General features: G+C 43.3%; 1 protein-coding gene across 1 annotated transcript; it reads left to right on the plus strand.

Moving 5' to 3' along the window:
- The first annotated feature begins 1,282 nt into the window (after window positions 1-1,282).
- On the plus strand, window positions 1,283-19,907 carry AQP4 (aquaporin 4). The gene is made up of 5 exons (XM_074987256.1): window positions 1,283-1,384; window positions 11,695-12,109; window positions 12,947-13,111; window positions 13,482-13,562; window positions 16,672-19,907. The coding sequence occupies exons 1-5, from the start codon at window positions 1,353-1,355 to the stop codon at window positions 16,948-16,950; spliced, it is 972 nt and encodes a 323-aa protein (XP_074843357.1). The 5' UTR covers window positions 1,283-1,352; the 3' UTR covers window positions 16,951-19,907.
- Window positions 19,908-26,610: the final 6,703 nt, after the last annotated feature.

Here is a 26,610-nt window from a genome sequence, read left to right on the forward strand (position 1 = left end):
GGAAGGACGATGGGAGAAATGCTCCTTTCAGCCTTCTTCCACATAAACTGACATTAACGTTGACCTCTGATAGGTTGATTTTAGCTGGCAATTGGCATAGCTAAAATTGCGTATCTGCAGTTTACTGCTATGTCTAGTATAGACATAGCCTAAGCATCAGAAGGACTTTCTGTAATGCTTGTGATCAACCTGGAACATGATGGGAATCACGAAATGAATTTTTATACTTATTATAAGTTTTGATTTTAAAAAAAAACTTGATTTCTTATATGTCATTTTACCATGCTTTAAAAGCAATAAGATTTCATATTTAAAAAGCTCTCCCACAGAATACAAGCATGTGAGTTCTCTATACAATGTACACAAGGGCCAAAAGCCAAGACTGGAAAGTACTCTCATGGGGCTTTCATCCACCTCCTTGCCCCCACCTCTGGTCTTCAGAAGCTTCAGGAAATAGATTCTCATACTTATCCCCTCCCCAGCACCAGCCACTGGGACAAAGGTCTATAACCCATAGAAGGGGTTTGGAAATTGGGCATCCCAGGGAAGCCTAGGAAAAGGAAAGAAAAGCCTAGGACAGACAGGCTTCTCCCATTTGGATGGTGCCCATGGAAATGATCTTATGCAGAAAAAGAGTACATTGGCTTGGTACTTATGCTACCTTGAGGCTTTTTCTATCATTTCAGTGGTTCCTTCCCAAAGTGGGAAAACTTTGAATTTCTCAGCAGTTCAGTGGTCTGACTTTGGCAGTTTTATCATTTTTTCTCCATCTTCACTGTGATCCCGCCATGGGTGCAACATCAGTGAACACAGCAGCTGAAGAGGTGGTTGCTAGTTTCCACATTTTGCAGGCATTCTTGTTCTAATAGTGGAGCTAGAGTTATTTTATAACAATAATACTGCCTGGTGGGTTGCAAATGACTGGATGCTGCTTGTACAGCAATAGGCAGTACTGAAGACTTTGACAAGAAATCTGTAATTTTGTTTCTAATTGTTTATTTCAATGACTTTAACCCCTCTGCTGCCATGGAAGGTGTAGTTTCTGTTCCTGTGAGTTCTGTTACTCCCACTCAGAAACAACAGCAAACCAGTTGCATTCTGTTTGCATCCTTAACAGCACCCTTGGCTCGGGTGGCAGCTTCTACCCCGGCTCTGTAAGGGGGATCAGGTACGGGGAAATTATTTAAACAGAGTTCAAATATAACTTGCCACATGGTTCAAAAGTCTTTCCCCCCCTCCACTCCACTCCAAAAACCAATCAGACAAGTAGCAGTAATCTGACTCCCCAGTGGCGCTCCAGGCTGCGCTCTCGCAGCTCCCTGCTCACTGCACTCCAGCCAGCCAGGGGAGGAATGAGAGACAGACCAGCGGCCAGAGGCTGGGGGTAAGTACCTGGCTCTCGTTAGGCAGCGAAGCCAGATGAGTTTGCTCAGGGGCGTGGGGGGGTCTGGAAGTTGCACAGGGAGCCGGGGCGAGGGCAGCGGGGCTGGCCCGGAGCTTTTTGCCGTGAGCTGCATGGAGGGGACAGAGGCGCGTGGCAGTTTTCCTGCAGCCGAAAGAGGGGGGAATATACTCGCCCCCAGCATCTCCCCTCCTTCTCCCAAGCCGGCACCGAGCGCCCACCCCAGTGCGCCTGCCTGGGCAGGGGCTGGCCGCCCGGCGCGCCTGGGACTACATGAGCCCCAGCCGGCACACGCCGTTCGGGGGCCGGCGGGGAGAGGCGCAGGGCGAGGGCTGCAGCGCCGAAGGGGTTACGTTCCTCGCCTAGCCTGTTGCCAGTGCGAAGCCGGCGCAGCTGCGGCTCTAGGGGCTGGGACAGGGGAAGGGGGGTGCAAGCGGCAGCGCCTCGTCCGCCCTCCCCAGCCCGGCTCCTGCGCGCCTGGCCCCCACCCCCGCGTCCACTCCCCGCCGCCCCTCCCCCGGCCCCACCTCCTCCCCTCTCCCAAGAGCAGCAAATGAGGAGCGCCTACACCGCCCGGCCCGGCCCGGCCCGGCCCGACCATCCCCGCTGGCCCCGGACTGGTCTTCCCGCCGCCGCCGCGTGAGTTGCGCCCTTGGTGCCTTTCGCGCGCCGCTCCCCGGACAGCGCGCTGGGCTTCCGCGGCGGCGGGAGGGAGACGGGGGGAGGGCGCGTGAACTTGGCCAACAAAGTTTGGACTGCAGCGGGATGAAGCTTCCCTGGTAACCGGGGCTCCCCCCGCGCCAGCCAGTCACTGGCTGGTAGGGGGAGGGCGGTGTTGTGTCTGGGGGAGGAGCAGAAAACATGAAACCCAGCCAGAGGGGTGGTCCCTGCCGGTCAAAGGTGATGCACTGGCTGTCCGCTCTTTGGCTGGGGCCCTGAAAGCACTTGGCCTGGGAGGGCCTTGTCCAGCTGCCTCTGAAATGCGCTGTTGGGTAGTTGCCTGGCTTCTCCCATTGTGGGTGGTGCCCATGGGCTCACCAGGGCTGGTGTTAGGCTTGCTGGGGCGTGGGGTCAAAGCCCAAACTCCACTGCTTGAGACCAAAGATGAGCCAAGAGCCTCAGCCCAGGACTCAGATTTGAGCTTCAGCCCAGGGGGATGGGATGCCAATTACAGGGCTGGGGCTGAACCCCTGAGCATCATTGCATGGGGCCTGAGGTCTGGCTTTGACCCCACACCCAGGGTAGTAGTGCTCAGGTGGGCTGAGGCTTCAGTCTCCCCTGCCCAGGGTCGTCTAGTAATTTTGTTGTTGGAAGGGGGTCACAATGCTATCACGTTTGAGAACCACTGTCCAAGGGTATAGGCCTTGCTGCAGAGTGTCACTGCGTTTTGTGGCTGGCTTTCAGGTTTTGCTTTGGAATAATGCTATGAGGTTTATGTGGCATTTTTGAGCAAAAGTGATTAATGTTCTTTAGAATTCCCCTTCTGCTGTCTTATGAAGAATTCTGATCATCCACCTTATCTACAGTATTTAGTCTGACAGTGACACAAGAAAACACCAGGTGCATTTTGCACATGGAGTACCGTACTTATTACTACTCTTGTCTGCACATACAGATAAGTCTTCTGCTTTCTGAACGTTTAAGATGGATAGTAATCACTTAGGATCCTGAGTCAGGTGCCCTGGAACAGTACTGACACAAGTACTCTGTTGGGAATGGGCCAGCAGGGGGTGGGTTACAGCTAGGATGACATTCATCCATTTTTCTCTCCTCCAGAAACAAAATGGCTAAAGTGCAGGCATCCACCCAGGCTTCTCAAGCCAGGAAGCTGCAGCCACCCCTCCTTTCTTTTATGTTTTGAAATTGTTTTTTTCTTATGGGGAGCAGAAGAGATTGAGAAAAGCTGAGATAGAAGTTTCCATCCAACTGAGCCATGGGTCATTACAATATAAATTATTCTCCCCCCGCCTCCCCGGATAATGACAATAAAGATATGCTTCTTGCAAAATTGAGTTGAATTGCCTTTTGAAACCAAAACAAAATTGGTGAGAAAAGCCTAGGACAGCATGTGCCTGCATTGCTACAATAGTTGATTGTCAAACAAGTTGTATGCATGGTAGTGGTTGATATGTCCAGCCAAGGATATCAAAAAAGACAAGGTGGGTGATTGTAATATCTTTTTATTGACCAACTTCTGTTGGTTAGAGAGACAAGCTTTGGATCCACCCAGAGCTGTTTGTAGGCACCGGAATGACTAATGTCCATTTGAGCTACAGACAGGGCTGAGAGTGCTCCAGCTTGCTGTGCGGATGACTGTTAAAATATTCGTGAGATTCACAAAACATTGAAACAAGTGACATGTGGGGTGGTGTTTATAGTAATCCTGCACTGACTTTTTTGGCTGTGCTCATGTTTAATCATTGATATAATTTTAGTTAGCAAAGGATGTGGTTTTTTTTAATTTAAGTGAACTTTTTAGTGCAATCTATATTATTCTTATAGTAATGAGGGGAGACCATAATCAAAGCTGGGGTCCTGTTTCACTAGGTAGGTAAATAGTAAGAAACAGTCCATGCCCCAAAGAGCTAACACTAAACAGATGGCATGCCAGAGTTGTGAGCGGAAACTGAGGCATAAAAGCATGAAATAACCTGAAATGAATACAATAAATAAATAAAAAATAAAAGCATGAAATGAATTGCCCATGGCCACACAGGAGACTGGGGACTCATAGCAGTGCGCTGCCATGGTGTGCACTTGGTGTACCTCAGAGCTGAGTGCTGTCTGCTGCTCTGCACACGCACTCCACCGCTTGATGGGAGAAGTGCGTGGCAGCGGTGGTGGCAGCAGCCCCGGGGTGGCAGCAGTGGCGGCGGCAGCTCTGGTGAGTCACCGGCATTGTTTTAGAGTGGGGGATGGGGGCTGAGGGTGGCTGGCTCTGGGGAGAGGGAGAGGGGGGCTGGGTTATATATTTGGGGTGTGCCGTGACATTGTGAGTGCTGAAGTGTGCCATGAGGTGATAAAGGCCGCTGAGCACCGATTTATAGTCACAATGGCACTGATGTCTGTTGATTCCCCAGCCATTCGCTACTCTCTAAACCAGGGTGGGCAATAAGCAGCCAATGTGCTGGATGCAGTTTGCCAGGGTTAGCCCATGTAGACTGCCAGACAGTTTGCTTACCTGAATGACTGCTGGTATGGCCATGGGCACCTCCCATTGGCTGGCCAGTGAGCACTGCAGGAAATTATACAGGCTGGGCCATCGCTTGCCGCAGCTCCCATGGGCTGGGAATGGCAAACCAAGCCCACAGGAGCTGCGAGTGGCCGCACGTGCAGACACTCAAGTAAACAATGCATCTGTCGGACTCCCAGTGGCTAGCCCTGGTTAACTGCGTCCAGATTGTGGGCTGTTTATTCCCCACCCCTGCGCTAAACCATAATGCCAATCTGCTTAGCAATTGCACCGGTCCCACTTCAGTGTTGTAGATAAACTGACACATCCTTGCTCCTAGGATGTTACGACAAAGATGCGTGTGATGGCCATCATGCTGGCTGATACACTTGGGCTGATACGCATAAGCTAAAGAGTCACAGCTCTGTAACTAAGGGCTATAACAACTCATATCCTCTGTGGGTTCCATGTGCACAAACAAAGCAAACCCTTTAGATGAAATGATACAGGGCTACGGTGTTTTTCCATGAAGCATATTGCATTAACAGGCTGGAAATTCATCTTCTCTTGATAAGCAGAGGCTAATTATTCATTTGTGTAATGCCTTAATACAATACTTGGCTCTTAAATAGTACTATCCATTTTCAAGGCCTTAAGTAAACATTCCCTGAAAAATCTACAAACACTGTAACTGTGCTTGGCAGTTTACAATCTGCCCTTTTTTAAGGAGCAGTGCAGAGTTGCACTGACCCTGGAACAGCCTAGGAGAGACTGTGACATGGTTTACACTGCAGAGTTAAGCTGAGGTAAGGCATCTTACATCCATCTGCTTATGTCAGTGCCTACACAACAGCTTTGGTGTCGCCGATGTAAGTGCCCTACTACACTGAGATAAAAGCTCCACCTCCACGAGAGGCTCCTAGAACTTACATGAGTGCAATTAGGGTGAGGCAGTGTCTGTGTAATATGGGCTGTTTGCGTCACTGTTGTCAATTTCACACCTCCTTCTTGGAGCCCTGAAATTGACAAGAAAGGCAGGTGAGTTCCCTCCTGTGAACCCTGTGCCAGGCTCACAGCTGTGGTTGTCACCCTGCAGTAGGTACAATGCTCTAGCTGTAAGCCCAGCTACCACCTGGCCTTTCAGCTGTTGCTCCACATGGAGCTAACCAGCTGGATCCTGGGCTCTCTACTCTGTAATGGGAGTTTGGCAGTTGCCCGGGCTACCTGCGGGGACCTGTATGTTGGAGCCTGGGTAGGTAGGAGCCAGTGGCCCAAGTGACACTATCTCTGTCTCTCCACAGTGACTTGTCACCACTGGCTGCTTGAAACAATGCACCCACCCTCCTGGGGAGCAGTGTATGACCACTCTCATGGCTTCCCTTTGCTCCTCTGTCAGAGAGTCATTTTTTTGACAGGGAAGCAAAGATATCTGCACAGTGGTGCAGAACTCCTGAGGAGGAACAAGTGGACATGGTATTCCTGCAGCAGTCATACCACTGCCAAATACAGAGGTAAAATAACTTCTGTTCTCCTACCGAGGATTCCCATTTATGCATCCAAGGGTTACATTAGGCCTTTTGGCCACAGCATCGCATTAGAGATCTATGTTCAGCTGATTACCCACTGCATCCCCAGGGTCACAAAATCTTTTTCTGAGACACAGCGTCCCAAGATAAAATTCCCCATCTTGTCTGTAGGAGCCCCTGTCTTTGTTTCTACATAAGTGTATTTACATTTAGCCATACAGTGAACCCTCAAGTTACGTTGTACTGCAACCCCCGAATCATTCAAATTTTCACACAAGTTGGAGGAGAGATGGGAACCAGGTGGCTCCTTGGGCTTGCAGCAGATCAGTTTCCTGGCTCCCAGGGTGGTGGGGAGCCAGAAACCAGGGCAGACTCATTTCTGACTCTCTCTTGTGGGACCTGAGAAACTGACCACCGATGGCTCCCAGCTCCCCTCCCTTTGCAGCCAGAGGAGGGGAACTGTAAACCAGGGGCAGCCTGGCTCCCAGCTCCCCTCCACTCCTGGTCAGGGCTGGTCAGTTTCCTGACTGCTTCTCCCTGCCTTCCCCTGGCAGTGCTGCTGTCAGGCTGAGAGCTGCATGGCTGGGGGAAGGCAGGGAGAAGGGGCTCTTAGCCTAGTGGGCAGCTAGGCAGGCTGACAGCCACAGAGCAGCTTCAAGTTGTGCTTAACTTGTGCTAAAGTGAGTTACACACAACTTAAAGCCATGTATTTCGAGGGTTTACTGCATTACAATGAATACTGTTTGCATTGTGTGCAGTTTACCAAGTGACTGGTCCTCTTCATTATTTACCACTCCCCCAATTTTTGTGTCAGCTGCAAATCTGCGGCAACATATGCTCTCTGATGTGCTAGTGTAGCTATGCTACTAGGTATATTTGCCATGGCCCTGCCCCTTTCTTCCTAACTGCGGGGCTGGGTAAATGTAGCCGTGCTGAAGAGTTTGCTCCCCCTGCATGCTGGAAACAATAGTATAATAGTACAACACAGAGTGGGGCCGACAGCCACTGTGGATCTGGGGACAAGGTGGGAGGGGAGCCGGCTCCCTGCCCCTGGAAGGGGAAAGGCCAAGGGCATGAGGGGTGTGGCTTAGGGCAGTCAGCCTTGCCGCTCTCCCATTCCCTCACAGCTGCATGCAGAATGGCAACACAGAGCTCCACAACGTTTCAAAGGGGCCCAAATCTCCAGCCACCACTGCTGCTACTTGGGCAGCGGTGGCGTTCAGAGCTCTGGGCATCTTTGAAATGCTGGGCTCCGGGGCAACTGCCACCTTTTTCCCCACTTCCCCATTGGTGGGCCTGATGACATAATGGTGCAAGGAAATAAAGATTCAGTTCATGCCACCTTACACTGCACTTACACATAGGACAGGCCACAGTGCCCTTTGTGGTTCCCAGCCTTTCTAGTAACACAGCACGCTGCAATGAGGCAAACAAGTCCGTGACACCCCCACTCTTTTCAGCTGAATCAGTTGCTCATAAACATCCCATTCACTTACATTTACTGTGGTTACAGTCTTTTGAGAGAGGTTTGCAATGTAGTAGTGCGAATGACAAGCTAAGCAAGGATCAAATGCATTAATGTTTCAGATCCAACACAGGATACAACATCCTCAACACTGAGCCCAGACACATTTTCAAAATCTGCTCTGTTTCTAACTATTTCTAGCCCGAAATCTTCCACATGCAGCACTCAGTTCAGGTGTCTGAATTTCGCCTTTTTGTGTTATGAATTTCATGTCTGTAACCTTTTTAACAGTATAACTTTTGTTAAATAATTGAAATTCAGTGGATTAGAGCAAAATGCAAAGTAGGGTAAATAACACCTTACTGTGTTAGTGGGAAACCTGGGGCCAGTGATGTGCAAAAAGTGGGGAAAGTCAGGGGGAGGAGTTGGCTGCAGAGAGCAGGCTCCCCTCCCCACCAGCCCACTGAAGCTGGGGCCTGGCATTTAAACCATGTCACAGCTCCAACAGGTGCCTGCCCTCCTTCCTTCCTGCCTTGCCACAGCAGAGGGGGCAGGCTCCCTATCAGCCCATTTGGTCCAGAAAACAACATTTTAGCTGCATCCCAATGTTTACCCTCATGGCATCTCTGCATAGAGCCACCATGGGGAGAAATTGACAGCCCTGCACCAGCTGGGACTCAGACAGGCTTGCTGCTTGAGCCCCAGCATAAGTGGGTTCACCAATTTCCCCCCCACGGTGGTTCTGCAAAGAGCCCAGGCAAGGGGAAACAGGCAGAATTTCATGGCACACTCGGGCAGTTTGTACGGCACACCAGCGTGTCACAGCACACTGTTTAAAAAGCCCTGCTGTGTCAGGCAGGAAAGTATCTTTATTCTGATTTCACAGAGGAGTAAAGTTAGATGCAGAGTGGCTGTGTCTTGGCCAGCACTGCACAATGATTTGAGAGTAAATCCAAGGTAAAGACTCATAGTTCCAGTCTCCCTGCCCCTTGCATGATACACCAGTCTATACAGTTGGTGGGGAAGTAGTGTATGTTCAGTTCTCTTTTAGAGTTAGGCCAGCAGTAGTGCGGAGTTAAGTGACAATCTGGTTTAGGGTACAAATTCAGTGTCAATTTCATCAGCTGGTTTTAAGAATTTTTGGCCATTATGAATGATAGAAATCTTGCAAGATTAGCTATTCTTGTCTGATTTCCACAGTCTTAGTGTGATGAGGTTTATTCTGCCATTGCTGCTCCCTGACAGGGTGCACCACATGGTCTTACTACACCCAACCCCGAGAAATAGCAAGCTGAGAGGAATGTGAGTTCCCCAAGTTTGCCTAGAGAGGAGTCTTCAGAACATCTGTTTTGGAAACCACAGGGACCAGGCCCTCCAAGGGCTAGAGGGTTCTTTTACACCCAGCCAGGCCCTGCTTCCCCTGATAAAAGTTGCTAAAAGGACCTTAGAAGTTCAGTTCCTCTCTGGGAGCAGAGGGCTAAGGAAGGGTATGCCTCTCTAGCCACAGTAGCTTGAGGGATAGCCAAAGATTTTCTATGCATTTTCCAGAGTTAGTTTTGCAAGGGGTTGTGGAGTTGGGGAAAGAACTAAGAACCTTAATCCTGGGAGAAAAGTGGTACCAAAATGCCTGGTGGGGAAAGGCCTAGGAAATAACCACAACTGAGCAGTGTGTAGATGCTGCATGTGTAAAGTCCCTGGCCTGGGCTGAAACCCAGAGTAGTGGGCAAGCCCAGAGCCATTGCTGAAGATGCTAGTGAGGCTGTTTACTGATTGGACTTTTTAATACCCCAGGAGAGGTTCAGTCTGTGACTTAGAAGGCCAAGACACTGAACGCCCACCACAGCCAGTCTGCTGGAGACACCTGTGTGAGAAGACTACAGTACTATGCCCAGTGCCAAGGATACGCTCAGGAGTTGAAATCTTTGTACTGTGACTGAAACCTTGTGAAAACAATCTCATCTGTTTCAAAACAGAATTTAGTCCCATTCTCATTCAGCCCTGGCTGAAGCCAAAACTTTGGGTGCTGGTTCACTTCAAGAAATTCAGCATTTTAAAGGGGTTTAAGTTTTCAGTTTGGCTTCACCTGCTTTATCTTTCTTGCTTCCATGGAGAAATGGCCCAGGGAAACACAGCAATAAAGAGTTACAGAGAAGCAGAAAGTGGCTGCTACTTTAGGGTCCGTGTGTTGGGGCATGGCTGTGTGCTTCTGCAGTGGCCACAAGTGGAGAGGCTACTATCCCCAAAGAAAGGGAGATTAAACTAGCCCAGGGAAGGGGCTAAAGACATAAGAACAGCCATACTGGGTCAGAGCAAAGGTCCATTCAGCCCAGTATCCTGTCTGCTGACAGTGGCCAATATCAGGTACCCCAGAGGGAGTGGACTGACCACATATCAACCAAGCAAACTCTCTCCTGCCATCCATCTCCAGCTTCTGACAAAACAGAGGCTAGGGACACCATTACCCATCCGGGCTAGAAAGAGGAGTAGCATTAGTGGGACTTCCAGTGCAACATACACCTACACACCCCAAAGGGGACTGAACTGTATTGATGATTCAGCTGGGGAAATAGGTGAAGAATCTCCAGGAAGGAGACCCTGGGGCACTGGTCCATACCAGAGCAAGGACAATTTAAGATTGAGCCCAGACTGGGTTTCAGGAACAGGCCAGTTTAGGGTACGGTGTTAGTCCCTGTTGGATTTGTATTCCAGAAGGGATCTATTTGTCATTTCACAACAGAGGGCTGAGTCAGTGAAATCTACTTAAGAAGTTCATCTGCCAATAGGGTCACCACGAGCAGAGCCAGGCAGGGGGAGTGCAAGTATAGACACATTTCCTGCCGGTAGGGGCGTGCAGGTGAAGTCCTTGGGCCCTGCCACTTCTCTACTGAAAGCATCAAAATGACACTGCTGAGAAATTCATGGACTTTTGTTTTTGCGATGACTTTAAAATTCTCATGTGAGCCGGTTGTGCTTATGAAGATACATAATACATTCTTTCAAGTGTTAAGTGTTGTTAGGTATTACTAGGGCACCCTTGCCTTAGGTAACCAGTTATTAAATTCCTCCATCCTTCCACTTGGAATTTTTCTGTGAGTTGTCGCAGTTTTACATGTTTATCTTCCTTTGTTTAAATAAAAGATAAATGAAATCAAAGCTGCCTTCCTTGGAAACTCATAAAATGCTCCCTTTTTGGTTTATTGTCAATGTATTAGTGCTGCAAATAACTCTTCTTCAATGACCCACTTTCACCAGTCTCGGGACACTTAATAAAATGTAAATCATCATGAAGGCAGTGTAGTATAGTAAGTACTAGGGCTGGTACACAGTTGAAACCAGGGTGTTTTCCTCTCCCCAACCCACACAGCTCTCAACACCATTTAGACAATGAATATTACTACATCTCAGTCCTCATCCTACAAGTGTAGCCCAAAAGAAATTGAACTTTTGATTTGGGGGACAGAATTTAGGATTTCTTGTCATCTCCTGGCTAAATTCATTTTACCCAATGTCCACCCTGAAGAAACTGCCCTGTGCACATAAGTGCATTGTTTCTTATCAACAAAAATATTTAAAAAGAGGCTATCTAAAAGTTGCCTAGGGCAACTTTCAAAACTGCAATGCATTGCAGTTTTGAAGATTATTGTTTTGACTGAGATCTTGGCCTTTTACTGAAGTATTGTGTATGTGCTGGAAAAGTACAAATTGGCATAGAAGGGGAAGCTATCTGTGTATAAATAAACACAAGTGACAAAGCAGCCACTGAAGTTTATGGATTTTTACCATATGTCGGTCAACACAGAACCTGGCACAACCAGAAGACAGACCTACTTAATTTAGAAAACTGTACTTGCAACTCCATCTGTTCAGAGAGAGTTTCTTTATCAAATACACATTGACTAGTTGCCTTATGTCCTTTGGATGCAGTACACTAAGAGCATGAGTTCTTCAGCATTAATGATGTTTATTTGTACTGTCAGTCTTTCTCACAATGCACATCTTTCCTGTTCGCGCCACTGTAGCGTGCCCCAAGTTGCTGCCATCCCCGGAAGGTCTGCCAGATGATAATCCCATGCAGCAAAATCTAAGGCTGACGTGGTGACTTCTGATGCAAATTTGTTTTCTTTTTCAGTAAGTGTGGACGTCTGTGTAAGCGTGAGACCATCATGGTGGCATTTAAAGGAGTGTGGACTCAGCCTTTCTGGAAAGCTGTTTCAGCAGAATTCTTGGCCATGCTAATTTTTGTTCTCCTCAGCCTGGGCTCTACAATCAACTGGGGAGGATCTGAAAAACCTCTGCCTGTGGACATGGTTCTTATCTCTCTCTGCTTTGGACTCAGCATTGCAACCATGGTGCAGTGCTTTGGACACATCAGTGGTGGCCATGTTAATCCTGCAGTGACTGTTGCTATGGTCTGCACTAGGAAGATCAGCCTTGCCAAGTCTGTCTTCTATATTGCTGCCCAGTGCCTGGGTGCCATAGTAGGGGCAGGAATTCTCTACCTTGTCACGCCCCCGAGTTTGGTGGGGGGCTTGGGAGTTACTATGGTAACAGCTTTTGCTCCTACTCATAAAGTAGAATAACTTTTTAGTGTCAAATTTAAACTGGAGAAAGTAGCAGTGATAGTTTAAATGCATTGATGGCTTATTTACAGCTCCTGCATGTGGCTTAGATCTCTCAGTGTGATGATTTTAGGCTAAGCAATATTTACAACCATTCTTTTACAGATGTCTGATCTTCTAGAACTGCCCCCAAATCTGGCAACAATAGGTAATGCTAATTTACAGCCTCAGTTTAAATGTACATACAATTCCAAGAAGAATTTTGAAATTAATTCCCTATCATTGTGATGGTGATTGAAAAAGCATCAATTTAAAATGGCACACTTCTGAAATAGATTTATGCCGTAGATTTCCACTTTGTTCTAAACTTAATAGGGAATGCCATCAGTTAGCCCCAGCACAGGACTTATTAAAAATGCACTTGAGCCACACGCCATTTAATTTTTAATTGAAATATAAATTAATTAAGTCAGGACTAATTAATGAATTTATAATTGAATAGCAAATTGCAGAGCTCCCAAGAAAAAAGTTGTGTGAGTTTAAGTGCAGCATTTGCAAGTCTGAGCTGTCATACAGCCAGTCTAGCTTTGAAGTTCTGTATTAAAATCCAGTAAGAACTTCCTTTGTCAGCCTATAAGTAATTTTTCACAGCTGTCAAAAAAAAAGAGTGGGGTGGAAAATAAAACCATACCTTTCTGGTAAGTGCCAGTTCACCACTGTGCATGACTAAACATTTTAAATCACAAAACAGTTTTTGGTAGTAACTTGTTGAATGGTAAATATGCATTTGCATCATCTTTGGTGGTTGTTTCCTTTTTCCAGGTACATGGAGATCTTTCCGCTGGCCATGGACTCCTGGTGGAGTTGATAATTACATTCCAGCTGGTTTTCACTATTTTTGCCAGCTGTGATTCAAAACGAAGTGATGTCACTGGTTCAGTGGCTTTAGCAATTGGATTTTCTGTTGCAATTGGACACTTATTTGCTGTAAGTTAACGACTTCTGTTTAAAAAATTGAGCCCTTCTTCCACTGTCCTTCCTCCAGAGCTAGGTAGGAGCTCCCACAGTCTTTACTTCTGTAATTCTTTAGTTGCTTGTTCTGGATCCAATCCAAAGCCCTTTGAAGTCAACCGGAGGCTTTCTATTGATAGGGCATTGGATCAGAGCTTTATCGTATGTGTAAATTTTGTGAATTCTGTTGCTAGAAGGGTAATCTAGAGAATGATAATACATACTGATATTACAAAAGTGGGTAGAAATACAAAGTCAGAAGTATTGCAGCAAATGGTGATAACGAAGCTGAAATAATAACAATTTTCTCATCATAGCAATATTTATCATTTTATTTCTACTACAGATCAACTACACTGGTGCCAGTATGAACCCTGCTCGGTCATTTGGACCTGCAGTTATCATGGGGAAGTGGGAAAACCATTGGGTAACTAATTTTGTTTTTCATTTACAATAGCTGTGGTCAGCTACCAAGTTATTTTTTTTCTTCTTAGTCTTCTTATTCTTCATAGCATGTTCCATAAAGACATTATCTAAGAAAAACTGACACTGTCCTGCCGCAAGTTTTACCATATTTATCTATTCTATGCCTAAAGCACAGGTCTTCATGTTGTATACCCAGTGTTGTATAGGATGAATTATAGTTGGCTAGTGTGTATTTGGAGGTTGGGGTTTTGAGGAAGCTTCAAGTATGAAGAAAGAATCAGAAAATGTTAAAAACAAAAAGTGCAACATGATCAGAAGAATGTTTGTTATTGCAAAGAAAGATACTTTGAGCTTGATTGCAAACCCCTCAGTCAAACAGGTGAGCAGTTACTCAGGTGATCCCACTGGTATCACATGTTGCCTGTTTCTAAGAAAAAAAACTGGCCAGAAATACCATGTGAGAACTTTCCCATTTTGATCTGGCACCAGCGGGCATACCTGATGGAGTAACTTCTCCCCACTGTGAAATAAAGGGATCAGTTGTACAAGTATAGTTAAGATTGTAGCTATTACCTGCTTTGATGAGCAAGAATCAGCCTAACTGAGAATATACATGTGGGAAACTCTTTTGATTAACAGATTTTGCAGTGCTGATTGTGCAATAGTTTGTAAGATCATTCTGAACATATTAATTATTAAAAACAAATTCACGTGTGATATGGCAGAGGGCTAATGTCTTACCATCTCCTAATTAAAGTAATGGCAGGAATTTTTGTAGACACTTCCAGCCTTATTTTTAAGAGGGCCACATACCATCGTGTTTATCATTTACGGATTTGAAACAGTGAGTCCCATCTTCATGGCCCTTCACAGCAAAACCTCCATTGTCGTCAGCTGGAGCTGGCCCTCCAAATGCTTACGCCATTGTGTAATTTTGCTCTTATTTGTCAACTTACTGAAGTTGATTTAATCTTACCACCAAATGGCTTATTTAGATTTTAAAACATCTTGTAATTATTCACAGGACTAATTATCCAAACTTTGAATCACCCAAAGCCATCTAATACACATGTTTACAGTTTTGGTTATGTATTGTATTTATTGTAGCAACATCACAGGGAAGTAGAACTGCTCTTCTAGCTGCTTGAAGGATCTCTCCTGCTCCTGAAATAAGTGATGGCCACCTGCTGTTAGCAAATGCAGGTGGGACCTATAACAGTACATTTCTAACTAGTCTTGCAGGACTATTGGGACTTACGTTGAAGCAAATTAGCACACTATGGATTTGTGGATAATTAGAAATCTAACTGCCTCTTCTGGTTAAACAGAAATCAGGTATGCAGAGCTGTCTGCAATTTCAGAGACCAGGCTTGGATCCTTTTGAAAATGCGGTTCTAAAAATAGAAGCAGAAATATTTGTTTAAGCATTTTGATTTGTTTTCTGCACTTATACAAAAGACAATGAGGTGTTGGTGAGGAGAAGAAAGTTTTCAGTTAATAAAACAAGCAAGGCAAATATAATCACATCTTTAAGGCTTTGTCTAGACTGAAGGCTTCTGTCAACAGAAGGTTTGTCGAGCGAGCGTGCGTCCAGACTGCAGATCTCTTGGAAGACATCTGCTGGTCAGGAGCATTCTGTTGACATCCCTGTACACCTCATTCCACAAGGAAGAAGGGATGTCTCAATGTGGTGGGAAGTTCTGACATTTGGCCCCATGTGGATGGGCCAAATGTTGGAAAAGCCTCTCCCGACAGAACTGCCAGCAAAAGATAAACAAATGCATTGTGCAATTTTGCATATCTTTTGCTGACAGTTTTCAGCAATCTAGACATAGCTTAAGTGACCAAAAAAACAAAACACACGTTTGGCCTTGTGATGGGCAATACATAAACTAAGCTCCTTAACAGCTGCTGTCACTTTGCAGAAAAGGGGCCTGACCCTCCACTGATTTGCTTGCAGTCCCCGACACCTGTGCAAAGCAAATGTTAAAGGCTACCACCACAGAATAGTGGGATTTGACCCTCTCTGTGCACATATATCAATGATGGTGCAAGCAACACTTCCACTTCTCCAGCGGGAATTCATCGCTGTGATTGGTTCAGGATGCTCTCAGCATCTGCAATATGTCTGATTCAAAAGCTTGAATTTTTTGTCATGTTGGGTAAAATTTAAGCCAGCTCTCTTCTGCTCCCTCAAAGGGAACAGTAACATAGGTGATTGGGGTAGAGAACATGAGAGGATGCCCAACATATGCCTCATTAGGCAAAAGTACACCAAGAAGTCCACTAATGCCACCATTTGCCAGGCCACCAGTGTCATCTATCAGTAATTCCCAGGATCAAAATGTGAACTGGGGACCAAAGAGGCTGAGTGTCTGCCTGTGGCAAAGCATGGGGAGGCTCAGGAGTATTGTACAAAGGTGGTTGGGGACCTCAAGGAGAGGCAAATCTGTACTCAAGATGAAACATTTTCCCTGTATTTGTCATAGTGTCCTGACCAGAGACCCAGCCAGTCAACCCAGCATAATGATATTTCTTTCGGTCTCTTCAGAAAATGAGGGAAGTAGCCAATCTGCCTCTCTCACATTCCTGTAAAGCTGTTCAGTGCCTTCTCTGCATCATGTTGTGCTGCATTGTGCTTCCACTAAGCATGACTAGCCAGGATTTCACATATATTGTGTTCCCCTCTAGAGAAAGGGGAGAGACTGAGAACAGGGGAAGGACATACAGTCCCAGTGTGGTAATCATGTAAAGCTGAACAGGAGTCTCCATTGCCACAAATTTCCTACCTGAATGTAGGCAAGCCACTTAAATCTCTGTGTGCTTCAGGTTTCTCATCTACAATTCTGAGACGATAACCGTGAGGAGAAATTCATCAGCATTAATGAAATGGCCAGATACTTTGGCGTTAGGGAACACGGAGTGCCTAGACAAACACGGCCTTTTTGTGCAGAGCATGTCCACCACTGAGCAGGAGATGTTGGTTAAGCTCTCTAGGCAGGGAGGGTTTGAAGACAATCCTACATTTAAAGTCTTCACTGAACTGCTTTTCTCTGACATGTTTTCCTTTCCATCACCAAGCCTTGTGGGCTTTCTTCCCTCTCTTGTAGGTCTATTGGGTGGGACCAATAATAGGAGCAGTCCTTGCAGGTGCCCTGTATGAGTATGTATATTGCCCAGATGTTGAGCTCAAGCAACACTTAAAAGATGTCTTCAGTATGGCTACCCATCAGTCTAAAGGGAAGTACGTGGAGGTGGATGATAGCAGAAGCCAGATAGAGACGGACGACTTGATCCTGAAGCCTGGCACCATTCACGTGATTGACGTTGACAGGGGTGAAGACAAGAAGGGGAGTGATCCAACCAATGAGGTGCTATCTTCAGTATGACTAGCAAGACGCACTGAAAGCAGAGAACAGCCTACTAGAATGTCCACTGATATCCTTCCACCCATTAAAGAGACAGATTTACTGTAAATGAGGCACCTGCAATAATCTAAAAATGTACGGAGATGACAGCAGCTATGTAGTTGCTTCACCAAGCTATACACCTGCTCAGTTTGGTTAGACATTTACTATATTCAAAAGTCCCCAGAGACTCTTCCAAATTCTGAAATGTTCATTTTGGGAGGGAGCAACCCCAAAGTCAATTTGAAAGAGCTGACAGCGTTTCCTTTTTAATAAAGCCATCAATAGCAAGATGGAAATAAAGATGTTTAACGCTGAGGCTGACAGTTAAGGCTTATCTGCAAATGCCTATAGCACACAGACGTATTTATCAGATTGTTCTTGTGACACTTAATTGGCTGTTGTCAGCCTTGATTAGAATGTCTTATCCATTAAGTGTTCTTTGCAAGGTTCAGTGACAATAATGCCAAAGTACAGATTGTCGCAGATTCATCCAAATTTAAAGTAATATTTTTTGGTCTTGAATGCCCTATCGTTGTTTCTTTACAGACTCTGAGAAGCTATGTTTTAATAGGCAAAACTGTTTCCTGTCTGTCATCCTACCAGTTTTCATGCACTACAGATCCATGAAAAACACTGCCTTCCTCACTTTCCCCGTAACTAAAAATATTGATGCCAAAGGCTCAAGTCTCCAATAATAATGTTCCAAAACCTTTCAGTGTATTTTATGCAGGTTAGCATAGTTGTCTATCTGCTGTAACATTCTCTTGAGGTTCAGCTATTGTCCACTTAGTATTAGCTGACTATATAGGTCATGCAGGGAACCTGAAGGCACATGTTCCTCAGTAATTCAGTCAAAAGGAAATAAATCTTTAGGTATCAGAAAAAAGGAAGACATTATCTGTTTTCAGTGCACTTATTCCAACAAATGTTACTGTGCTAAGTAATATAACTAAACATTTAAATTACTTACCTACTTTGCTTATAATCTTAATTTTATTTATTAGCAAAGGAAAGGTGTATTTTTTACAGTTTTTAACTGTGTTGAAGCACTGACTGGAAAATGTTTTTACTAACAGATTATATTCATATGACTACTTTTGGTTTTAATTGTTTTTCTGAAAATAGGCCTCTAGGTAATTGAAAAGTATCAATGATTGTGGCACTGTTCATAGAATCTTATGATGTCATGTCTGTGGCAAAGTTGTCTCTGTTAATTATATATAACAGTAAGAAATTCAAGCAGTTGATGCTTTTTAGTGAAGCAGAGAAAGGGATGCCCTGATGATATTACATGCAAAGTGCTTAAGTGACCATTCCTTCCTTTGTAGAAGTGTTTAAAGAGATGTAGCTAACACAACATAAAATCTTTATAGACTTTTTTTAACTGGCTTGTAGCTTTGTTCCTAATTAGTTGCTCTTGAGTTGCTTTTGTTTGCTTGGTTTTTTGCTGTTCCTTCAATATGCCATTACAGTGCTTGCTATTTTCTGTCACTCTACTTGTATGGGTTGTACCTACATTTGAATTCTTTTCACGATTATTTAACTATGGGCCAAAAAAAAAATCAGCCAAGGTTGTAGATTGTTTGTAATAGACTTGTCTGTCCTTTGACTTACTACATGTGCAAGTATGTAACTCATTAAAATGAGTAAGGGGCTTGTGTGGATTTATAGTAATAGGATAATAGGCCACTGCTAAGATCAAATCTGAGCACTCTTGCATAAGGGCAGGTCTGTCACCAATTTATTTCAAGTAGTCCAGGCATTATCATGTAATATTCTTTTTCCTGATCTTCTCCTCTCTTTTTGATAACTTCTGTCTCTGTAGGATAGGGAAATTTTTTTTATGAATTGTATGTATCTGACACAACGACCATACCAAAATTCATGAATAAAACCATAAGAGCATGCAAGACAATTTCAAATTGGATTGGCAAATGTTGTCGTATGCTAAGGACAAAAATCCATCTGTGTGCAGAGAGCAATGCACAATCAGGGGCATAGACTTCATGCTGCCCTCCGTGGTAGGGTAAACTTCATTTTTAATAGAGTCAGTGGGAGAACCTCTAATGCGTTTCCCCCCACCCCCACAGATTGTTTTTATGAATGCTACATATGCTTATCCGAGAAATTTTGCTAAACATTTTGTAAATGCACATTTCAGAAGGTTAACTAAAAGGGAGAAATTATGCAACATTTGAGGACTGTTAGTTTGTTTCTTGCATTTCAATATTTTAAGGAGTATAACACATAATGATTCAACTTGTGAAGTTTGGACAGCATTGTGTTCTTTAAATACAGGTTGTGTCTTTTACACTCATAGCTCATCTACACAAAAGGAATAACATTTGTAGCTTCCTAAGCCATCTACAGCCAGATTCTGTTGTGGAGGTAAGCATGGAACCAGCTAAGTTGATACAGAAACTTGTTTTTTCTAGCAACACTCTCGATTAATAAAGTATGGCAGACAATCAGAGCCAGTCCCAAGAGAGCTCCTCCCACCAGGAAAGGGACAATGATAAAACACAGAAGGCTTAACAAAGAAAAGAAGAAAGGAGGCAGCCCAAACAAATAGGACAAGTTGATAAATGACTATTGCCACCTACTCTGTATAGACTTAGGAAGGAAGAGTCAGAAAGTGGGTCTGCTCCTGCTCCCTTTGAATGAGAACCATTGTGAAGTTTGCCATTGACTACAGTGGAAAGAGGATCAAGGCCTAAGTATGTTTTCTTTAGGTTCCTTCTTAGGGCTTGTTCCTTTTCTTTGATACACAGTGTACTTCATTATCTGTTTCGCAAACTAGAGCTCAGGAGAGATGGGTTAGGCATGATGTTTCTATTTGAAAATTAGATGCACTGAATTTGAGTTTTATTGCCCAATCCTAAAATAAACTCAAGGGCTACATCTACATGGCATTCCTCTCATAAGAGAGGAATACAAATGAGGGAATCCAACATTGCCAATGAAGCACTGATTTACAAATCTTGCACTTCATTTGCATAATCTCACACGATGGCATTGTCAGGAGAGATTTTGGCAAAAAGCAAACAGCCACATAGACTGGGTTCTGTTGGCAAAAACCCGTTCTTGGACAGGCCCTTTATCCCTGGGAAAAAAATGAGGTATAAGGGTTCTGTTGGAAAAAAGGTTTTCATCGACAGAACCCCATCTGCACGGCTGGTTTTTTTCACCAAACTCTTTCCTGAAATGTGATTGTGAAAGATCATGCAAATGAAGAGTGAGATTTGTAAATCAGCACTTCATTTGCAATGTCAGATTCCCTCATTTGCTTTCCTCTCTCACGAGAGGAATGCCATATAGGCATGGCCTAGCAGTACTCCTCTTTATCATCTGTGCTGCAGCACCACCGGAGAGATCATCATTTATCCATGCCAGAGTTTGATCTCTCTAAGAAATTGATTTAGCCTCACTTTACTGACTCTTGTGTTGCTTCTGAATTGTTTTATAGTGGTACCATTACCATACAATGGTTACAGTTGAATTGAACAATGTAGCCTCTTACACAATCCTTTTAACTGTCTCTGTGTGTGTGCTTTACTTATTTTTAAAATATATTTATCTTACTGTTCTTTCATGTTCACTTATGCTCAACAGTTTGTCAGCTATAAGTTTGTTGCAGCAGATAATTTACCCAGTAATCTCTTAAGTGATTTGGGTGGGGGAGATGTTAAGGTTTAGAATTTACTTTGTGTATGATGATGATCACTACAATATGTATACCCTCTTTGCCATCATAATCCCAGAAACTAGAGATGGAAAAGACTTCTTGTATCCCCTCTGTTGCTGTAGGATTATTTCTAACAGCTGACGCGCATCATGAATATTGTGTTGAAAATATTTATTTTTAATTACTGCAAATTGTACAAAAAAGATGGAGTTAAAGATGGGGTGAAATTAAGCAAATACTTTCAGCTCACAAATACTATAAGTAGTCTATTTCCCAAATGATTGCTGCTTTCCACAAAGCATCTGATATATTGTAATATTTTCCCCCAGTGAAGTGCTAGAAGTTGTTATCATTGACTTCAGTGGGAATAGCAGTAAGCCAATAGTCTGTTGTGCTCATATCTGGTATATATGTTAGTACACATACTTTGTGCACTATCATTTTTTCTTGTTACCATGTCTTTGTTACAGCAGTTTGTTTAAAAAGCCAAACATCCTTAAAATTAATCTTATATATTTCCATCTTTTGCTTCCATGTTCACCTGCAAAGATGTAACATTTGTGCTTTGCAATGTTTTGTCTGCAGCCTATGAAAATATATGCCAGGTATTTACACTCGTAAATGTTGAATATATCAGAGAAATTTCAATCTGTATATTTTATTCTAAGAGCAGAGTATAAACTAGTAATCAAAGTTATATAACTACCCATCAGGGTGAGTGCATTTGAGTTGTGCAAGGACTCATTATATAAGCATGCATGAAAATATACATTCAAGTATTTATTATTCTCTTGTATGAATCAAATAATAAGTACACAGTTACTGTAATTCAGGATAAATTGAGTAAAACAAGCTGATTACAGGACTGTTTCCACAAAGCTGTGTATTTTTGAAACATTAGTCACCACAATATTAAAGCTAATGAGTATTTTAAACTTCCAACATGTAACATTTGGAATAATCCACTTAAATATATGCTATGAAATAAATAGGTGCTTATCTTGTGCATTGCCCTTGCATTGTTGTATTCCATAGTGTTAAGTTATTGTAAATAAACTGCCATCTTTTAAAAATATTTGGTCGCTGGAAATATTTTACATTTATGTCTGAAGTATATAATAATACAAACAAACATCACGTGTCCAAAACCACCTTCAATTGAACAAATTTGTGCGATAGAGAATGAATTGTGTATGAGAGAAACCATCCCTCATCAGGGCACAGATGAGTATGTTTGCAGCAAGACTCCATATATTTACTAATATAAGCTAAACAAATGTAGATTAGGTTAAACTGGTTTAAGTGCATCTACATCAGGAGTTTGCACCCATTTAGGAAGATCAATTCAAAACTGAATTAGAATAGTTCCACTTAGATCCAAGGGGTAAAATTTTTAAAAGCACCCAAACCCCTTTTATTTGTCATAGTGACATGGGCTCTGTCTTTCCATGAGATGATGGCTCTGAGAGCCGGAGACAGGTCTGGAAATAAGAATTTGGCTCGTAAATCACAAAAGCCCTTTTGAAAATTTTACTTATACCCGTGAAAGCTGATTGGTGAACTTCCAAGGTGCTAACAGAGAGGATAGCAAATGAGGAACATGTGTCAGCTCACTTTCTGGGGACAATTCCTGCAACTGTATCCTCATCAATGGCAGTACAGTACTGGGCAATTTACTGTTGTTAACAATCACATTATTTCTCCTTTCCTCAAAAACCAAAATGTTCCTCAAAGGCAACTTCCTCCTCATCAAACTTTCTTCTGGACTCTTATCAAGGGTAGATTGTAAAGTGTTTCATGAATTTTAACCCCCTCTTATCTTTTATCTGTCTGAAAGGCCTATCTAGGCTATTAAAGCTTTTTTCTTAACTTCTTTACCAATTAGAAAAACAAATGATACAGGTGCAAAAATTGTAAAAAATAATCTTACTTAAAATCATAAGGTATTCTTGAATGGAACAACAGGTGAAAATGAAAATCCTTTGTTATTAATTTCCAATCTTGCCATTTATGAATGACAGAAACAGGCACCTGCTGTGGGGTTCTCTGTTCCATTCATAGCAAATATGATTCATAAGCAGTATCATGTAAAATATACAGTAGCTGCCTGTCAGACTTTTCATCTCTCTTGGCTAGGAATGTGTGAGAATGTACAAATGGACATAGCTGCAGGACTTAATCCTTCCCATGCTTCCACCTTTGGAGATATTTAAGAACAGTTTGGACAAATATCTAACAGGGATGGTATTCATTGTGCTTGGTTCTGCTCTGAGGGTAGGGGCTGGACTTGATGACCTCATGAGGTCCCTTCCAGTTCTAGTGTTCTATGATTCTATGATTCCATCATCATGAAAGGAAGTGGCAGAGTAGTACAGTGTCTTAAGGTTCTAGAACTTTGACACATTCCTCTGCTTGCTGAAGCCCATGATTTCCTTAAGAATCATGGGGACTTTTTTTCATTTGGCCCATTTAAAGACATTGTGGTTGTTTACTTTGTTGCAGAATTGAGGTTCTGGGATTTTCAATTACTGACATACTACTCTCCCAATGTTAGGTAACTGGGAACTGTTCCCTTTTACATAATGATTAAGTCCAGCTATTCTGTCAATTCATTTTTTTTTTTGTAACAGTCTCATTAGTTAACCCCAGGTCGTACTGACTCAGCTTTCATTTGCTTTTGTTTCTTTTTTTTTCATAAATGCCAGAGCCTGTGTAATTGTGATGATGAATCAGTTCTATTCAGGTTCTCCTATCTCTCCCATCTCCATGGCATCTGTGAGCCCAGTCCCTTCATACAGATCTCTTCAGATTGACAGGCTGTTACATTGTTTACCCAGTGCAAATAAATTCTAACACAGGGGTTCCTGAATTCAATCCGTGGACCCCTGGGGGTTGGGAAGGGTATTGCAGGGGATTCATGGGTAGGGGGGAAGAGAAATAAAAATGATCATAGAAAATAAGTTTTAAATAAATTGCAAAGTTACAATCAATTATTTTTAATTAAATATCTTCCAATAATGCTAACTGTTGTCCAAAAATCTGTTGTGGTTTCCTTTTTCATTTAATGAAATGTACATAGTGGCTAGAATTGGCTTTGATGGGGATCCGCAAAAGGTTTGGGGGTTCACACTACTGAAAAGGTTGGGAACCACAGTATGGCTGTTACTACACAGGCTACTTCCTTTGGAAGTGGCATCCTAATACACGGAGCAAAAGATGCTAATGAGGCGTGGATGTAAATTCCCCATGCCTTATTAGCATAATGTCACGTGATTTGGAGTCCAGAAGACCGTTCTTCCAGACTCCAAAACGCCGTGTAGAAGCGCAGCCCCGGAGGGGCTTCCGGAAGGAAGTCCTCCTTCTGGAGGCCCCTTCTTCCCAAAAATTTTCAGGAAGAAGGGGCCATGCTTCTACACAGCATTTTGGCGTCTGGAAAAACAGTCTTCCGGACTCCAAATCACATGATGTTATGCTAATGAGGCATGGGGAATTTGCATCTGCACCTCATTAGCATCTTTCACTCCGTGTATTAGCATGCATCTCATAGGTGTAGAAACGACCTATGAGATTCCCAATGATCAGGACCCAAACTCTTCAACGTCAGTGGACCCATGTTGATTTAAGCCAGCTGAAGATCTGGTGCTGGGTTTTTAGAATCAGCAATACCCAAGAGGTCCAATATTACATTCTGAAAAGATGAATGTGTTTCTGTAGCAACTTCCAGGCCTCTGATTTTCCATGAAAAATTGAGGAGAAAAGCAGTACAGAAGTATGCTGTCCCTGTGCCTTTAAAGCATATGCCCAGGAATATACAGTAAAAGAAAGACAAATGCTCAATGATTAAACATGACAGAGAAGGGACCAAATGAACTCCAAGTAGCAGGCAGATGCACAGAAATATTTGGCCATGCTGTCGTTTGCCCACTGGTGTTGCTCTAGAGAAACAGCTGCACAACATCTTCTGAGAACTGACTCTGACCAGCTGCACTGGGAAAGTTGCACACAAGCAAACACAAATGTTTCAAATGTGGCCTCCCACCCCCTCCCCTTCAGCTGCTGTCCACCGTAGTTCAAGTCCACAGACAGAGGTCATATGCTGCTAGGGCACAATGCAGGAGCTGCCATAGCCTCAAAACTAGAATGTGAGTATAAAGCTGTGTGTGCTACAATCTGTTATCTTTAAAAAACCCCAGAAAATAAAACACAGAAGCCTTGATATATAAGGCCAGAGAATCCCTCTAGATCTGTCTGCCACACAGATCACTGCTAGAGCTATTCTTAAAAACTTACATTATGGATTAATTACAATCAGTGTAAAGAACTTCCATCTAACTTCATTTAATACCACTTTCCTTTAGCCTTGGATACAAATTTATAGTATTTGAGGTTCTCAATATAAAACCTTTTCCCATTTTGTCTGAGTGCTTGAGAAAAGGCCAAAAAAATGTATCTTTTTTTTCTCTCTAGTCAGAGAAGCAAGGCTTTTTGTGAATGTAAGAGTTCTGTCCACTCTTACGTATTGATGTTCCTTTCTGTAGATCACAACTTTATTTTATACACAGTCTTTCTTACATTCTGCATCCCGACATGCTTCACAGACTTAAATAGTACAATTAGTTTACAGTTTATCACACTGACATCTCTTACTCCTTACTTAACCAAAGTTATAGACTAAGGATGCTTTTTTTTATGTGGGGTTAGTACAGAGTCTGGCTTTTAATGAAATCTGAAACATCTGAGTTTCTTTTAAAAACTTTTGACTTTTGTGTTTTGTTCTTGATTTTGCTGATAAATTTCCATATTAAAAATTAAGACCCGCCCCCACAAACTTCACTACAGGCTAGAGTGAAATCTGCCATTTAGTCCTTGATTTCTGTGACTTTGGTGTAGCAGGTTAGCAATTGTGTGGAAACATAATTTAAAACCCCCTTCATTTTTAAAACTAACATCAGAGCAGAATAATACAGGCCCTATGTTGTTTTAGTGCTAAAAATCAGTTAATGTTTTTCTCCCCCCACATAAATCCATCATAGACAGAGTCAGGTGTAGGGGCAAGCTGGAGGTTTTATCAGTGATGTAGGTCACGGCTGGAACTCTTAAACATGAGAGCATGGGAGACTTTTGGGATGAGCACAGTCATCTTGTATTCCTGCATGTTTCTTCTCAACCAAGCATCAGAAGAAATATCTCACATTGTAAAACTTCTGTTTTTATGTTTCAGAATTTACGACCCATTGACAAGAACAAGGCAGTTCTGCCTCTCAAGCCTATTGTTTCAGGGGGTTCACAGGTTCTTGGTAATAACACTGCATTAGTTAACCTGGAAAATATGAATCATGTTTAAAGTTCGCATGACTTTTTAAAATCAGAACCTAGATTCTGGACTCAATTTTGTAGCAAAAGGGGGATTCCATGACACATTCCTCAGCCATAAAAATACAGTATTCTTAGGGTGCTAATAATGATTGGGTTGTATTTAAATAATATTGAATGGATATTTGAGGTGAACTCATGGAGTCATTGGCCTTCCAGGCACTAGGATATGTTGAAGGCCTTAACAGAAAGTAGAAGATCAATCTCTGCTAATGTACTTGAAATTTTGTATTTTTCTGCTCATGTTCTCATAGCACAAACTGCATTGCTGGATTTAGGAGTAGGCACCCAGGTGACTATGTGGGGTGCTGAGTTTGGGGGCACCAGGCTCAGGGTGCTGGGTTTTTGTTTCTAACCTAAAATATTCTGGTTAGGCCTCAGCTGGAGTATTGTGTCCAGTTCTGGGCACCGCAGTTCAGGAGGGATGTGGAGAAATTAGAGAGGACCCAGAAAAGAGCGACAGGAATGAAGGCCTAGAGAATGTGACCTGTGAAGAAAGGCTGAAAGAACTGGGCTTGTTTAGTTTGGAAAAGAGAAGATTGAGGGGTGACATGATAGTGTTTTTCAGGTATCTAAAAGGG

Source organism: Carettochelys insculpta, chromosome 2 (genome assembly GCF_033958435.1).
Source record: "Carettochelys insculpta isolate YL-2023 chromosome 2, ASM3395843v1, whole genome shotgun sequence".
In the NCBI taxonomy this organism is placed as follows: domain Eukaryota; kingdom Metazoa; phylum Chordata; order Testudines; family Carettochelyidae; genus Carettochelys; species Carettochelys insculpta.

Coding starts and splice junctions, on each gene's coding strand:
- AQP4 (XM_074987256.1), top strand. CDS start 1,353: ATGAGAGACAGACCAGCGGCCAGAGGCTGGGG. Junction 13,112..13,481: donor CAATTGGACACTTATTTGCT/GTAAGTTAACGA, acceptor TTTCTACTACAG/ATCAACTACACTGGTGCCAG. Junction 13,563..16,671: donor GGAAGTGGGAAAACCATTGG/GTAACTAATTTT, acceptor CCTCTCTTGTAG/GTCTATTGGGTGGGACCAAT.